General features: G+C 41.7%; 1 protein-coding gene across 4 annotated transcripts in view; it reads right to left on the reverse strand.

Annotated features, from left to right (window-relative positions):
- The window catches only part of EFR3A (EFR3 homolog A), a 185,572-nt gene extending 168,611 nt beyond the window's left edge, over positions 1–16,961 (reverse strand). For 2 of the 4 annotated variants that reach the window (XM_077809789.1, XM_077809787.1), the window contains exons 1-2: positions 16,907–16,958; positions 5,178–5,230 (exon numbers count right to left, since the gene is read on the reverse strand). In XM_077809789.1, coding sequence (XP_077665915.1) covers positions 5,178–5,187 — 10 coding nt within the window. In that variant the 5' untranslated portion in view covers positions 5,188–5,230; positions 16,907–16,958. Of the gene's footprint in view, positions 1–1,209; positions 1,327–5,177; positions 5,231–16,906 lie in introns of all 4 variants that reach the window. The other 2 variants (XM_077809786.1, XM_077809785.1) reach the window with 2 other exon arrangements.
- Between the last annotated feature and the right edge of the window lie 1,204 nt (positions 16,962–18,165).

Consider the following 18,165-nt stretch of genomic DNA (forward strand, 5'->3'; position numbering starts at 1 on the left):
TCTACATCAAATCTCAAGTCATATGCCTTGCCACCCAAGCACACAGCTCAGATTCTTCAGCTCCACAATGAACACACTTCCCACTCCAACCAGGATGGATAAACTGATTTTCTGTATTTAAATCACAAATATCAGATTTTTATCCAAATTATTTTTTTTTAAAAATGGTGCTTAAAACTAAATTTAAAGTTTGTTAAGGCCTAAATTTATAATCTATTAAAATGTAAACATAAATATGCTACATCAATGAGGTCATCCTAAAATCTGAATGAATTATGGACATTTCTTTATATAACTAAAGAAGTATCAAGAAACCACCTCTAACTTATGAGGTCCATTCAAACTTTATAAATATAATCACATCATATACTGTATTAAGCAAGCATCTATATTGTTTTCAGTCTTTACAATGGAGCAATTTTATCCCCAAATTTAAGGGCTTTCAATTTCTTTTGTGCAGAAAAGCTCTTCCATTAAATACTTTTGGCAATGGTTTAGCCAGCAGGTGCAGAAAGGATCTTCTCTTCATTTGGATTAGCTCGTTCAAAGTTAAGAAACCAACTTGGAACTGAAAAGCAGGAAAGTTTATTTTCTTACTCCAGTCTATGAATGAAAACATGTGGCAGAGGATGCGATCTACTAACTCTAAAAATCTGAAGGACCTGGGACCAGTTTTTCAACGGCATTTTACATCTTAGATGTGTGATTGATGCTTTAGGAAATCCTACAAGGCACCTAAGCAGGTTAAATGTCTAGCTCCCACTGAATGTCAATTCATTTTATTTCAATGGGAGTTAGGTATTTACCCTGCTTAAGAAATTTTGAAAATCCCATTAGGCATCTATCTGCATTTTCAGGCACCTAAATACCCTCAAAAATCTGGCCCATGGGGACCAGAAACAATCCATCAATTCACTAACTGCAGATAATACTTCCTTTGCTTAATAAATCAAAGTTTTAAATATAAAACATGTTTTGTTAAGAAAAAATGTTTATGTATACAGCACATTTAAGGAAGATTTCTTTATCTAAAAAGATTAAACTGTTGTTTTTGGACTTTTAATTGAATTCCAAATCCCATGCAAATGCAGATTGACACAAGTCCATAGTAAAAAATTATCTAGTAAATAAAGGAGTCATTCACCATTTTCAACATAATACAAATGTAAAAATTAAGCATCTGAATGTTCACGCTATATAATTACTTACATAAGTGTGCATAGACAGTATATCCTCCTAGTTAGCAAAGAGTAGTACCAAATTTAGCGTGAGGACTATATTTGGTTGCAAATGAACACGAGACTGAACCTCTCTTTAGGAAAATAACTAAAAAGTACAAACACAAAACAAGATTAAACTCAATTATTTAAATCAAAGTTTCTCACTTGATTTAAATAATTAAAAACTGATTTAAAATCACTGATTTAAATAAATTTATCCATGCTCCAACATATTACCAGTCAAAATGCACATTCAATTTCTCACAATTACATGTACTCAAATGCACAATGTGAATTTCAATAGATGACCACAGACCTGTCTAGTGGCAATGAATTTGCCCATGAATAACTATGAGATTGAAGTCAATGTTTTACAGCTGAGTATGACAGTATGAATGAAGCTGTAACATTGAGAGGAGAAGGAGACTGTAGTGGAGCACTGAAGGATGGCCATAATCTGAGGTTTCATAGCAACATACTACTTCATAACAACTAGAAATGCTGAGAGTTGGTTAGTAGGAATCCTGTGTGACATCTACAAAGAAGCTAATTTACAGTGGTTTTATTTTCCAACTCAGAGGGTTTTTTTTCCACTGCATTAATCTTGCGGCATTTTGAGTGCTACACCTAAGCCCACTGCACCCAGAAGTTTCTAGCTTGAAATAAACTGGAGCTTTAAGCTCAAGGTAGCCCATCAGGAAGGACGGGTTGGAGACTGAGTGTTGCTGAAGCTCAAGCTAATAATGCAGGGAGGATTCAGCTTTAGAGAGTAAAAAGCTTGCATCCGATGAAGTGAGCTGTAGCTCACGAAAGCTTATGCTCAGATAAATTGGTTAGTCTCTAAGGTGCCACAAGTACTCCTTTTCTTTTAAAAAGCTTGAGTTACCATAGAATAGAATATCAGGGTTGGAAGAGACCTCAGGAGGTCATCTAGTCCAATCCCCTGCTCAAAGCAGGACCAATCCCCAATTTTTACCCCAGAGCCCTAAATGGGCCCCTCAAGGATTGAACTCACAACACTGGGTTTAGCAGGCCAATGCTCAAACCACTAAGCTATCCCACCCCCCTTAATGTCTCCCAATAAGCTGGTAAAGAATACTACAAGCATGTAAGAACAATAATACAGTATGCAAAATGTAAAGTAAGATGAATCAAGACACATCCCCAGTATACAACTTAAAGGGTGGGAGAGTGTGAAATGGTGGTGTCAGGATGACACCAGTGTCTCCCTAAAAAACAAAAACAAAAAAATAAAAAAACACTATGTCAGAGGCGGGGAAAGATGAGTACAATCTTTAGTAAGCTTGTTCAGAGGCTTGCAAAAACCCATCTTCAAACTCATCTGTTCACAGCTAATATCCTATATTCTTTATAGTCTGATCCCATTCCTTTCCAATTAGAAATAATTACATGAAAAAATGTTAAGACAGAATATTTACCTTGGCTCCTTGTTCAAATGTACTAACATTACAGGTGTAGCTGCTGGGTTACATTCTCTCCCCAACCCTTACCACTTGGTTACATACTGTACAAATTTTAGTTCTTGCTATTTATTTTGTGTACATTAGTACTGAATATCCCACTGCTCCTATCTCCAGATTTCTTTGCAGTCTGGTTCTGTTTCTGCACAAGAGCTACCTCTGCAACTCTAAAGTCATCCACAAGTCAGAATCTCTTAATTTACACCAAAGCAACCATTTGATAAAGACAGATATGAAACATACAAGGCTGGTCCGGAGAGGATTTCTTCCCTGCCCCAAGAATGGGGGTAGGGTTGGAAGGGGTAAATTTAGTTGGTAAAAAAAAAATCTGACAATTATAAAAAGATATGAGGGGCTACAAATAGCATCAAGCATCACTGCTTAAAGACAGATGTTCCACCGTTTTTACAAAAGTACTGCCCTAGTTTAAAAACCTTTGCTCTTGATTAAGCACCCATATACCTCTTGTGTGACCAATTCTCTATATGTCTAATCGATTGATTTATTATTCAAAGCGAGCAGGCTGACATTCAACATCAACAACCTTGACACATTCACTCAACAGGTCTTCTTCCTCACTTGTCTTCCCCATGAATCACCATTCTTTTGCACTTCTTAAAGAAGCTACAAGCTTCCTCCCCATTTTTGGACCTTAAAGGCCAAATCTTGTTTCTATTGTCTATGTACTACTCAAAAAGAAAGTTATGCTGAAGAGGTACCTAATCACAGACAAGCATATGCACTCCAGTTATAGTCATAAAGGACCATCAAGAGAATTAGTGCTATCAATCATTACAGACCACAGACCCATTTATCTGAATTCCTTTTTAGGAATTCAGTACAAATGTTCACACTGAATTCAAACCTAATATACAATAAAATTTAGTAATTAAATTGTGAACTGCCCTTCAATGTAAAATAAAACCCTCCTTTACTCCCAATTTATCTCTACTGCATTCCATTCTCTCCCAAAATCCAAATCACACACACTCTCTCAAACCCCATGTTCTGATTCAATAACACAACTGTCAAAAAAGGAATAGCATTTCTATTATGTCACCACTCAGTTTGCCAGACCTGGGGAAAATATTTCTGATAAAGATAGAGGAAAAAATTAAATTTACATTTATTCTATTAGGCTATTTCTCTTGACATCTTCACTGAAGCATTCTCAATAAAAAAAGAAATAAGAACACTATGCCAGAAACCTCAAAAGTGAATTCAACTATAATTTAATATCCATTTTGGCAACATGCAATCTATTAAAAATTGTTGACATACAACACCTACTCTGCATTCTACATAACATGTTCTCTTTACAAGAGCTCTCCCTATACTTAAATGAAGGAGATTGTTCTTTTTCTTTATTCCATGATGCAGGGAAAAAAATGCAAAAATATTTATAGAAAGGTATTTCATAATCATGAGGGCCCAAACAGCAAACATCCAAATGCTGCTTCACCTACAGAACAGCAATTTACAAAAAGCTGTGACACCGTAATACAACAAAATACCCCAAAAATATTTTACAGTAAGTAGCAAGTAGTAACTAAATAGCAAAATACCCAACAGATTTAGCTCCTAACATATAGCAGATATTTTGATTCATGGATTTCTGAGATGACAAGCGACCTAAAACACAAATTAGGTTAATGTTTCCTGATCAATCCAGACATCTGTAAAATCCATATTCAAAACAGTATAACTATATTTTCAACAATCCTGGTTTTTGTTTTTGAAGACTCTCACTTAGTCATTATGAAAGAGAAATTCACTTATTATAAATACTACTTTTTGGGGGGTTTTTTTGGTTTGTTTGGGGTTATTTTTTTTTTGAGATAAGTTACTTTACTTGGTATTAATTGTGTGGTGGGTTCATTTCCTTCCCCAGCCTGAAGCTTTTATATACATGAGGTTTTTCTTCCTCAAGATACATGATCTTTTTGAATCTTAAAGATGCTTCTGTCAAAATGTTAGCTGTATTTTTATATATTAAGTATTAGACCTATCATTTTATAAGTTAACTATTCATTCTATTTACTATACAGTATTACTTACTATTTTAAAATACTTTGTGGGTAGGATTGCACTGGAGTACCACAGCTTCTATTGTAACTTTTGTTTTGCCCCACCACATACTTTCAGTCACGTACTAAATTCACCATAATTTTATGATGAACAATTTTACAACTATGAAGATTTTATGATCACTGAACAGTTAACAAGAAGTTGCCAACCTTATATATGAGATTTCATTTTTAAAATGTTCTCAACAGATATGTATTGGTACATCAATGTATGGCCAATCACACGGTCTTGAGCAAATCCAATTCCATTTTAAACTAAAAAGATAATACCTGCATTATTAGTTCCCTTATTTCACTTGGGTTCCCCCTACCCCAATTAAGCAATATTTAATACACAACATGATATCCTTAAACATTTTTTCAATATAACTAAAGGTTGTAATACTTACTACCAGGCATTGTTAGCCAGGAATTTGTCTTCAGTTTTGCAAGATGAAATAAGCTATAAGAAAATAAAAATATAATTTGAGTAAGAAGTCAAAACATTTGTACATTGGTTTAATGTATTAATTTCAAATGCAAAACATGCTTTGATAAATTTTTCCTTATGTATACAGCACATTGAAGGCAGTTTTATGAAACTAAAAAAATTTTTACAAAGTCATTTTTGTACATTTAATTGAATTCCAATTTCCATCCAAATGCAGCTTGACAATTCACAAGTAAAAAACCAACTAATAATAATAAATAATAATAATAATACATCATTTTCTAACATCATAAAAAACAAAAATTAGTAATCTGACTACATGAATGTTGAGCTATATTATTGTTTAGAGTACTGTCATATATATAAAGGGAAGGGTAAACCCCTTTGAAATCCCTCCTGGCCAGGGGAAAGCTCCTCTCACCTGTAAAGGGTTAAGAAGCTAAAGGTAACCTCGCTGGCACCTGACCAAAATGACCAATGAGGAGACAAGATACTTTCAAAAGCTGGGAAGAGGGAGAGAAACAAAGGGTCTGTGTGTCTGTATATATTCTGTCTTTGCCAGCGATAGACCAGGAATGGAGTCTTAGAACTTTTAGTAAGTAATCTAGCTAGGTACGTGTTAGATTATGATTTCTTTAAATGGCTGAGAAAAGAATTGTGCTGAATAGAATAACTATTTCTGTCTGTGTATCTTTTTTGTAACTTAAGGTTTTGCCTAGAGGGGTTCTCTATGTTTTGAATCTAATTACCCTGTAAGATATCTACCATCCTGATTTTACAGGGGGGATTTCTTTATTTCTATTTACTTCTATTTTTATTAAAAGTCTTCTTGTAAGAAAACTGAATGCTTTTTCATTGTTCTCAGATCCAAGGGTTTGGGTCTGTGGTCACCTATGCAAATTGGTGAGGCTTTTTATCCAACATTTCCCAGGAAAGGGCGGGGGGGGGTGCAAGTGTTGGGAGGATTGTTCATTGTTCTTAAGATCCAAGGGTCTGGGTCTGTAGTCACCTAGGCAAATCGGTGAGGCTTTTTACCAAACCTTGTCCAGGAAGTGGGGTACAAGGTTTTGGGAAGTATTTTGGGGGGAAAGACGTGTCCAAACAGCTCTTCCCCAGTAACCAGTATTAATTTGGTGGTGGTAGCGGCCAATCCAAGGACAAAGGGTGGAATATTTTGTACCTTGGGGAAGTTTTGACCTAAGCTGGTAAAGATAAGCCTAGGAGGTTTTTCATGCAGGTCCCCACATCTGTACCCTAGAGTTCAGAGTGGGGAAGGAACCTTGACAGTACCCTCTGGTGAGCAAAAAGAAGTACCAAATTTAATAAAACTACATTTAGTTGCAAATCAACATGTTTTAACAGTTATAACAACCAAGGAGAATGAACCTCTCAAATACAAAATAGGATTAAAATCAATTTTTTAAATCAAGGTTTAGTGCTTGCTGATTAAAATCAGTGATTTAAGTCAATCTATCATGTTTGAAAAGTATGCCTCTCCACAAGGACAAAGTTAAAGCTTTTATTTTTTGTGGAGGGGGAAAGCATGTGTATTGTGGGTGGTGCATGTTTGTATAATAAAGATGAATTAACAACTTTTGTTGAAAATTTGACTCAGGGATTATAGAGAACAGATATTTTCTGGCTTCATTAAGGGTGCATTTGTAGTACACATAATTGAGCAGCCTTAACAAGGTTTTAATTAAAAGAGCCTGATGTTTATGAGTGTTGAATTTTTGACAACCACAATGAATGGGGACACAATACACTTTGCCAGTGAAACATTATAGGTAGAAGGTAGAGACAAATATAATTACAGTTGCCTGACACTTCCTATTATAAGACCCTATTTTCGAAAGCTTATAAATTTGCCAAACCTCAATTGTTCAGGCTGAAGTTTTTCAAACCAGGTGTGAGCCTAATGCTGAAGTTTTTGAAAATTGTGCTGAAACAGTTTAACTGTTTCTGAGAACAAGCTTAAGAAAAATTTTTCCCACATAATTTTTTTTTTTACAACCTTTCCACTGAGAAGTTTTAGCACCCCCATGCTTTAGAACAGGCAGTAGAAATCTAAGAGGGAGTCACCTTGGTGTGAGGGGTGTGCCTTTTCTCCCAAGTCCACAGAGATCGGAAAGCTGCAAAGAGGAGCTAGCCAGAGACTTTGACTGGACTTTCTCTGTGCTGACTGGCTGTGTGCTCCAAACCTCCCCCTTCCTCAGTCTCTTCACTTTATGTCACTAGGGTTGCCAGCTTTCTACCTGCACAAAACTGAACACCCCTACCCTGCCCCTTCTGAGGCCCCTCCCCCACTTGCTCCATTCGCCCCCCCCCCGGTCGCTTGCTCTCCCCCACCCTCACTCTTTTTCACTGGGCTGGGGGTGCAGGCTCTGGGTAGGGACAGAAATAAGGGGTTCAGGGTGCAGGAGACTCCAGCTGGGGTTGCGGACTCTGGGGTGGAGCCAGGGATGAGGGTTTGGGGTGTAGGAGGCGGCTCAGGGCTGGGGGTTGAGGTGGTGCAAGATACAGGCTCCAGAAGGAAGTTTGGGTGTGGGAGGGGACTCCAGGCTGGGGGCAGGGGGTTGGGGGGTCCCGGCAGCGCTTACCATGGCTCCCAGGAAGCAGCTGCAGGTCCTTCTGGCCCCTTGGTGCATGGGCGGCCAGGAAGGCTCCGCACACTGCCCTCACGCCCGCAGGCGCCTCCCCCGCAGCTCCCAGCCAATGGGAGCTGCGGAGCTGGCACTCAGGGTAGGGAAAGCGTGCAGAGCCTCCCTGGCCACCCATGCGCCATGGGGCCGCAAGGACCTGATGGCTGCTTCCGGGAGCTGCGTGCAGCTAGGGCAGGCAGGGTGCCTGCCTTAGCCCTGGGCCCCCGCTGCACCACTGACTGGACTTTTAATGGCCCGGTCGGCAGTGCCAACTGGAGCCACCAGGGTCCCTTTTTGACTGGGCATTCCAGTCGAAAACTGGACACCTAGGAACCCTCCACTTACACTCTTCTCCCCTTCTGTTCCCTCATCCTCCTTCTCTTCAATGTCCTTTCTCTCTGCCCTTTAGCTTATCCCCTCCTAACTAAACCCACCAGAGAGAGAAAATAAAAACTGTGGAACTAATACATTTGCTGCCACCAGATTGTACACTCTGCTTGTGTGTCGTATGCCTTCCTTGTCTGTCTGCCTTGTCTTTTTAGTCTGTAAGCGTTTCAGGGAAAGGACCGTTGTTTTGTTCTGTTTGTACAGCTCCTAGTGCTTTGTGGTACTGGCCCAAAATTAGGGCTCCTAGCACTCCAGTAATAAAAATAATAAACAGTGGGCCCAAATTTGACCAACTTATAACCTTCTGAAACTTATAGTAAAGATTTGTTAGAACCCAACAACTAAATTCTCTGAAGATTCCACGTGCACTAGTAGTGCTGCATGCTGAAACAGTTCCCAGATGCTACCCAGACCACACATGCACAATCCCCATGAAGCAACTAAGCCCGTTTCTTCCCAAGACTGCAGAGGCTGTGCAAAACTTTCCCTGCAGTTGCTGGGGGCTGCTGTAGCTCTGATGATCAGAGCTGAGAGCACAGGAAAGCCTCCCTTCTTTCAGCAACTAACTTGCTGGAACTCAGAGATTGAGGCAGGGGTCCTATGGAAAAAATATTGAATATTTAACTAAAAGTTATATCCTAACACATATGCACATGGGACTGAATTAAGTTTGCATGGGCAACCTTAATTCTGGCATTTTTTAATCTTTGAGTGCTTGACTAAGCAACCTTAATATTCTTTTATTGTAGTTCTTTTATATGTCATTATTTATATACTGCTCCAGTGTGTACTAGGTGCTTTACATACATGTAAGACAGGTCTCCTGCCCCAAAGAGCTAATGTGCAACAAATGCAGTGTGAACTTTAGGTACTCAGCTCTTAGGGGAGGAGAGGGGAGGGGGAGTGAAGGCTGAAAGGCATTTTCCAAGCTATGGCAAAACATGATTGAAATTTACAACAACTCCCTGGACAAGGAGGCAGAGAATGGCCTAAAGTTCAACAATCTGCATCCTGCCTACAGTCACCAGGCACCTAGCTGGCAGCCATTAACAACCTTCCAGCATCTACATCACAAAACTGGCTAGCTTTCCCTGTTCATTGATGGACAAGGTCCTGGATAGATGGAAAGCACATTATGCCACTGACAACTGTCCAGAGCTATGTGACATGGCAAACCATAAGGCTGAAGACCCAAGGACAAACACTGATCCCTAAATATTTCCCCATGCTTATTTCCCCCCCACCACCGTTACTCACACCTTCTTGTCTACTGTTGGAAACGGGCCATCCTGATGATCACTGCAAAAGTTTTCTTTCCTCCTGCTGATAATAGCTCACCTTAATTGATCAATCTCGTTATAGTGTGTATGGCAACACCCATTTTTTCATGTTGTGTGTGTGTGTGTATATCTATCTATCTATATATATATATATCTTCCTACTGTATTTCCCACTGCATGCATCCGATGAAGTGGGCTTTAGCCCACGAAAGCTTATGCTCAAATTTGTTAGTGTCACAAGTACTCCTCATTCTTTTTGCTGATACAGACTAACACGGCTACCACTCTGAAACCACTGATCCCTCTGTCACTTGAGGAAGTACGAAAGGCCATTCGGAAGTTACAGAGTGGATGCACTGTTGGACCTGACATTCCCCCAGACCTGCTCAAAGATGCTTTGGAAGCAGTGAGCAACAGCCTGCAACAAATATTCTTCAAAGTGTGGGCATCTGGCAAAGTACCAACAGAATGGAATAATCATATCATAGTATCCCTGTACAAGGGCAAAGGATCTCGCACTGAGTATGGGAACTTCAGGCCAATTTCATGGTTGTCAGTCCCTTGAAAGGTGTTTGCTCACGTTCTGCTTGGTAGGATGCAGATACTCCTTGACAGAGGTCAACAATGGACACTGTCATTACCCTCTGGCTGATCTGTACCAAGAATTTAACTACCCACTTCACGTGGCATATATCGACATCAACTTGGCTTTTGATTCCGCTAAATCTGGCGCATGGTCTTCACACCAGTACCTGTGTGAAAGTCATGCTGGTTAACAGCTTTCGCTGCATTTCTACACAACTTTGGGTGTGAGATAGAGTTGCACTCTCACCCTGGCACTTTCTGTCAAGCTATTGACTGGATATTCGGACTTGGGGCTCCTCATATCAGAATCAACATCGGTAAGAAATGTTCACCAACACACACGACACGGATGAAGTAGCCTTGCTTGGGGAGAAGTCATAGAATTTCAGTCCCACCCTCCAAGGTTTCCGGAAGGCTACCCACACTATGGGGTTGAACGTCACATGCCAGAAGACCAAGGTTCAGAACCTTGGAGCTGGGCCACCACAATACCTTGTGAAGAGTTGGTTCAAAACTGTCATCTACCTAGGCTGAAAGCAAAATTCAGATGGCCAAAGCAAACCGGACATTCTCTGACAAAGATGTCTTCTCACTTCCTGCATGAAGTTCACGTCTCACTTACAGATGCAGAAACATCTTTAAGCTGAGACAAAGTTCTGGATCGATCAAACCTGCGTATTACCTGTACTGCTGTATGGATTAGAAACCTGGACTCTCTTATAGGCAGATTTTGAGTGGCTAGAGACTTTCCATATGCACTGGTAACACTAAATCCTGAACATAAAGTGGTCTGACTTTATGCAAAACATTACAATCTTGCTGAGAGATGCCTTCTTTCAATCGCTCATTATATTCAAAAGCAGCATTGCATGCTCTTCGGTCATGTCATAAAATTGGACAAAAACCACCCCAGCACACCATGCTCTCAAATTCCCCATTGGTGCATGAAGAGGTGCACATCTTGACTCTATGTGGCTGTCATAAATATAAAGGGAAGGGTAAACCCCTTTGAAATCCCTCCTGGCCAGGGGAAAGCTCCTCTCACCTGTAAAGGGTTAAGAAGCTAAAGGTAATCTCGCTGGCACCTGACCAAAATGACCAATGAGGAGACAAGATACTTTCAAAAGCTGGGAGGAGGGAGAGAAACAAAGGGTCTGTGTCTGTCTGTATGCTGGGTCTTGGCCGGGGATAGACCAGAAATGGAGTCTTAGAACTTTTAGTAAGTAATCTAGCTAGGTATGTGTTAGATTATGATTTCTTTAAATGGCTGAGAAAAGAATTGTGCTGAATAGAATAACTATTTCTGTCTGTGTATCTTTTTTGTAACTTAAGGTTTTGCCTAGAGGGGTTCTCTATGTTTTTGAATCTAATTACCCTGTAAGATATCTACCATCCTGATTTTACAGGGGGATTTCTTTATTTCTATTTACTTCTATTTTTATTAAAAGTCTTCTTGTAAGAAACTGAATGCTTTTTCATTGTTCTCAGATCCAAGGGTTTGGGTCTGTGGTCACCTATGCAAATTGGTGAGGCTTTTTATCCAACATTTCCCAGGAAAGGGGGGGTGCAAGTGTTGGGAGGATTGTTCATGGTTCTTAAGATCCAAGGGTCTGGGTCTGTAGTCACCTAGGCAAATCGGTGAGGCTTTTTACCAAACCTTGTCCAGGAAGTGGGGTGCAGGGTTTTGGGAAGTATTTTGGGGGGGAAGGACGCGTCCAAACAGCTCTTCCCCAGTAACCAGTATTAGTTTGGTGGTGGTAGCGGCCAGTCCAAGGACAACGTGTGGAATATTTTGTACCTTGGGGAAGTTTTGACCTAAGCTGGTAAAAATAAGCTTAGGAGGTTTTTCATGCAGGTCCCCACATCTGTACCCTAGAGTTCAGAGTGGGGGAGGAACCTTGACAATGGCACTGACCACTGGGCCACCACAGAGATCTCTAGAGCCTCTGGATTGAGCCAGAACTGGGAACTTTCCTACAAAATGCCTTGTGAGAAATCGGAAGAACTGTGCCATACTGAGAGGTCAATAGAGGTGGTTTTGGAATAAACTGATAAATTAAACAGTAGTAAGTCACCAGGACCATATGGTATTCCCCTAAGAGTTCTGAAGGAACTCAAATATGAACGTGCACAACTACTAAATATGGTGTGTAACCTATTGTTTCAATCAGCATCTGTATCAGATGACTGAAAGATAGAGAACGTAACGCTGATTTTTAAAAGATACTAAAGAGTATCCTCGCAATTACAGGCCAGTAAGCTATCTTCAGTATCAGGTAAACTGGTTGAAAATATAGTACAGAATTATCAGACACACACATCAACCCGATATGTTGAGGAAGAGTTAACCCAGCTTTTGTGAAGGGAAATCATGCATCTGATGAAGTGAGCTGTAGCTCACGAAAGCTTATGCTCAAATAAATTGGTTAGTCTCTAAGGTGCCACAAGTACTCCTTTTCTTTTTGCGATACAGACTAACACGGCTGTTACTCTGACACCAATCTACTAGAATTCTTGGAGAGTATGTGGACAAGGGTAATCCAGTCAATATAGCATACTTGAACTTTCAGAAAGCCTTGACAAGGTCCCTCAACAAAGGCTCTTAAGCAAAATAAGAAGTAATGGAATAAGAGGGAAGGTCCTTTCATGAATCAGTAACTGGTTAAGACCGGAAATAAAGGTAGGAATAAATGGTCAGTTTTCACAGTGGAATTAGGTAAATAGCAGTGTCCTCCAAGGATCTGTACTGGGACCAATGCTATTCAACATAATCATAAATGATATGGAAAAAGTTATACTTTTGGCCTTCACAACATCCCCTGACAATGGATTCCACAGGTTGACTGTGGGAGACACTAATTTTGGATTTCCCAACTGGAGATTTCTAGGGTTCTTTTTTGGAAGAGATGAACAGCCCCCAAGCCCAAATAAAGATCATGATCTAGGTGCTCAGTGCCTCTGAAAAATCAGGCACGAGGCATCTCAGGTTGGGCACCCAAGAACTGAAGCATTCAAAATTATTGTTCACTTATACCTTTTGCCTTTCACCTCTGTTCAAGTTCCCCATCTGCAATATTGAAATAATGTGTCACACAGGGGTATCGGTGAGGCTAAATGTATTTTTTTGTAAAGCAGACAGAGATCGTAAATAGGTACTACTGATGTATATGTACAAATATTATGACTCTGTTGCCATGGAAACTACCACAAATTCAGCCTTTATATGCTGCAGAATCAATTCAAAAGAAAACTGACTGAAAAGGATCAAGCCCGTTTTTAAACAAATCTTCAATCATTACAAAACATGGCAAGAAAATGTATGAAATGAGTAAAAAGGAAAGCTTTCCCCATGTAACTGACAGCCACAAATCTAACATGCTCATCCACAAAGAAAAAAAAAAAGCAAAAAAAAAAGCCTAAAAGTGCCATAGTACTGGTATCAGAGTAACAGCCGTGTGGGAGGAGCCGTGGGGTGGGAGGAGGTATTGTTTCATATTCTCTGTGTATATATAAAGTCTGCTGCAGTTTCCACGGTATGCATCTGATGAAGTGAGCTGTAGCTCACGAAAGCTCATGCTCAAATAAATTGGTTAGTCTCTAAGGTGCCACAAGGACTCCTTTTCTTTTTATAGTACTGGTAATCATCTTATTTCACCCTGATATGATGCTCCTAAGATACTCAGGTTTCAGAGTAACAGCAGTGTTAGTCTGTATTCGCAAAAAGAAAAGGAGTACTTGTGGCACCTTAGAGACTAACCAATTTATTTGAGCATAAGCTTTTGTGAGCTACAGCTCGCTTCATCGGATGCATACTGTGGAAACTGCAGAAGACATTATATACACAAAGACCATGAAACAAAATGTCTTCTGCAGTTTCCACAGTATGCATCCGATGAAGCGAGCTGTAGCTCACGAAAGCTTATGCTCAAATAAATTGGTTAGTCTCTAAGGTGCCACAAGTACTCCTTTTCTTTCTAAGATACTCAATCTGCCAGCCATCAGTTTCCATTTCTCTCAGTAAAGTCCATCTCTGAAAGTGCCATCTCAGAATCTAGCTATTAGCATAAAATAGTAGAGAAGCACCATATTAAAATAAAATCCACTGAAAGCACTGATAAAAATATCATTTATGTACTTTAATCACATAAAAATGATACAAGTTGATTAGAGGGAACCACACATTTTGGAACAAAATGTGCTACTGGAATTGCTTAGGATTCTTTGAACAGCTGTCATAACTTTTACTTTCTATGCTAAACTATGATAATCCCATTCATAGACATTTTTATTGAAAACCCCCTAACATTAGCCATTTTAGTGATGTCAAAATACAGATGTTACATGGCACAAAATTCATGAAACAGTTTATTTTCATTTCCTTTAAAGCTTATGGAGCCAGAACAATGGCAGTCTATTTCCACAACAGGTCTCTGATCCAACAGCCAACCAATCATCTGGGAATCTGAAAGTCATCAGTGTTACTAATGTGGACACCTACTAGCACCCACTGTAGTTAGGAATGTAAACAATTTCCTTCATAGAATCACAGAAATGCAGGGCTGTGAGGAACCTCAAGAGGTCATCTATACCATCTCTGAAAGGTCTTTATCTAACCTGTTCTTAAAAACCTCCAATGACAGGGATTATACAATCTACCTCGGTAATCTAGTCCTATAGTTAGAAAGTTTTCTTCATAGTTAGCCCACTACATACAAGTAACCTGTTGTGAGATTCTTCGGCATTTTATCCACTCCCCCAAGCTTGGAGTGAAATCTATATTTTAGTGGGAACAATGGTGTGGAGAAAGTGAATAGGGAAGCGCTATTTACCCCTTCATGTAACACAAAAACCTACTGCCTATTCATTTCAATGTGTGATTCCTGGTCCATAAGGAAGTACTTCTTCACACAACATAGAGATCATCTGTGGAACTCATTGCCAGGAGATGTTGTGAAGGCCAAATCTATAACTGAGTTAAAAACAAAATTTAGATGAGTTCATGGGGGATAGGTCCATCAATGGCTATTAGCCAAGATGGTCAGGGACCCAACGCGATACACTGGGTGTCCCTAAACCTCTAACTGCCAGAAGCTGGGACTGGACCACGAGGGATCACTCAATAATTACCCTGTTTTGTCCACTCCCTGTTCATTCATTCCATTGAATGAACCTGGCACAGACCACTGTCAGAAGACAGGATACTCTGCTAGATAGACCATTGGTCTGACCCAGCATGGCTATTCTTATGTTCTTAATGATTCCATTTTATTAGACCTGAAGCAGAAGATCAGTCATACTCTTTGCAGTTTTAGTATTGCAGTCTAATGGAATTCCAAATTTTGATACAGGCATACATATTTACACTCACACAGACATATGTACACTAGGATGGGGTAAGAGAGCAGAGGACAAAATGAGGAAGGAAGTTTAACATTTTCCAACATTACAGTATTTGAAACCAGAAATCAATCACTGCTATCTTATTTGTAAAATAATTACCTTCAGTTCCCACTTTTAACACTGTTTTTTCTGAATGAACAATCATAGACCTGCCAACTCACTCATTTTGGCACATTTTAGAGCGTCTTTTCCTCCTATGAAGGATTTAATAGCGTGTTTCAAAAGCAATTTAAACTCTCACTTAGTGAAGTTCTCCCAGTGTAATGGCCCTACAATCAGTATTTTAATCCCCCAAATTTGTAATTTCTCAGTGAAATTTTATGTAAACATTTTAGAGCCTATTTACAGAGTCTTTCAACAGACAATCTCTGTACTGCAGTCCATCATACCATAAACAAATTCCCCCCCAAAGGTCAAGTTTAGTCTCTATAATACACCAGCCCGTCAGAGAGATGGAAAGCTATCATCACGGATAGTCACAAAACTGTGTAACTTTCATCTAACACTACAAAGGTCAGATCTGCACTGTCACACCTCACTGTCATGTGTTGCCAGGACACAATCATCCTAAGAGTGTCAGACAAGCAAATGACATTCGTTAGCGCTAAATGGATTCCCTGAACAGCTTGACAGCACGCTACAATATTTGTATCATGGTTTTTGGTCAATACTATGCAAGACAGACCTGTATGTATACCATATCAGTATATCACTCAACGAAAAACAGAAACACCTGCCTCCAGACACTACAATACCAAGGGACATAGTGGTGTTAACAGGCCTATCTCATCCTGCCACAGGACTCTTTGCCGCTTTTACAGATCCAGACAAACGCGGCTAACCCCCTCGGATACTTGACATCACAACATAGTATCAGGGGGCTGTTCCGTGATGAGTTCGCGGCCCCTTCCCACAGCGAGTGACCCACCCCCCCGGCCCCAGGCGCTGCAGTGGACACTGACGTGGTGAAGCCACAGCAGGGCTCGGGAGGCTGGCTGGCGGCCGGGGCAAACTTTGCAGCACAGCCCCACGCGGGCACTCGGTGACACCTGGAGCGCTCTGCGATGTGATTCCGGGCCAGGTGACTTCCCAGCCCGGCGGAGCGACGCGCAGACACCACGCGAAGGTTAGCTGGCTGCGCGGCACCAGGAGCGCGGGAACTGCGGGCCCGGGGGCCCAGGCACCAGGATACAGGCGCGCGGGGGCGCCTCGGACGCCAGTCCCCCACCTCGCGCCGGCCGGCACCGTTGGCGAAGTGCCCCAGCCTGCGTGCGGCGCCACAACCCCGACCGCCTTCGCCTCGCTTCCCTGCTGCCGCCTCTCGCCTCGGGCACCCTCCTTCCCGCGCTTCCTCTCCCTCCCCCGGAGCCGCTCACTTGCCCTCGCAGACTCACCTCAGCCACGACTCCTCTTCCTCGGCTTAGCCGCAGCCATTTTGCTCCTCCCCGCTACTGAGGCTGCTGGCGCGCGGAGCACTGTGGGAGTTGTAGTTCTTTCGGGGGAGGGCTCCTCGCCTTCCGCGGTCACTGTCGCGGCCCAGTCTCCTAGTTACCCCCCGAGGCGCGCCCCCGGCACTGAGGCTGCTTAACCCCAGAGGCAGCCCTGCCGCAGCTGAGGGTCACTGGGGGAAGCCGGGTGGAAGGGACAGCTCACGCATACAAATCCCAGCATGCTGTGCGAATCATAAACTATCAGGGTTGGAAGGGACCTCAGGAGGTCATCTGGTCCAACCCCCTGCTCAAAGCAGGTGAAAAAGTTTTTCCTAAAATCCAACCTAAACCTCCCCCACTGCAACTTGAGACTGTTCTGCCTCGTTCTGTCATCTGCTACCACTGAGGACTGTCTCCCCCTGCTTCGCGTTGCTAATGGTCTCTGAATGCGGCCATCTCCGACCTTTTCCCCCCTCAGCCATCACCATCAGGTGCCCCAAGCAGACGGTGGGAGGGACCAAGGTGCGCCAGTGCCCAAAGTCCCTGCAATGGCAGGTCAGGGATTAAGTGAGGTAGACTCAGCTAATCCTGCCCAGTGACCCTGCAGAAAACCCACACTCACTGCCAATCTGACTGGGGGGGAAAGCCCTTCCTGGCCCCCCTTGTGGCAATCAGACCCTGAGTGTGTCGGCAAGAACCGGCCTGCCACGCACCTGAAAAAGACACTGTGCGGTGGCACCTCAGGGCACTGACCCATCCTGCCTACTGTCGCATCTCCTGACCTGGCCATCGCTGGTACTTCAGAGGAAGGAAATAAAAAAAACACCTGAACAGACTTGGTGACAAGAGATTCCTTCTTGAAGCCTAAGGGTGGCCGGCTGAAGCCTGGACACATGAGCTTTTAGGCACATAAACCATAAATCAGAAATGACCCTTAAGGCTGCTGAGTCCTGCCCCATACCAGCACAAGCCAGCCCCTCATTCATTTGCGCTCATAAATTTGGCTAGCTCACTCTTAAAACTAAGTTGTTTGCCGCCCACAACTATTAGGAGGCTGTTCTAGAACCTCACTCCTCTGAGAGTTAAAATCTTCTAATTTGTAGCCTGAATTTCATAGAATCATATGAGGTGGAACCATAGGTGGTGGAATCTCCATCCTTAGAGGTTTTTAAGGCCTGGCTTGACAAAGCCCTGGCTGGGATTATTTAGTTGGTGTTGGTCCT

The sequence above is a fragment of the Eretmochelys imbricata genome, chromosome 2 (assembly GCF_965152235.1).
Source record: "Eretmochelys imbricata isolate rEreImb1 chromosome 2, rEreImb1.hap1, whole genome shotgun sequence".
Lineage (NCBI taxonomy): Eukaryota > Metazoa > Chordata > Testudines > Cheloniidae > Eretmochelys > Eretmochelys imbricata.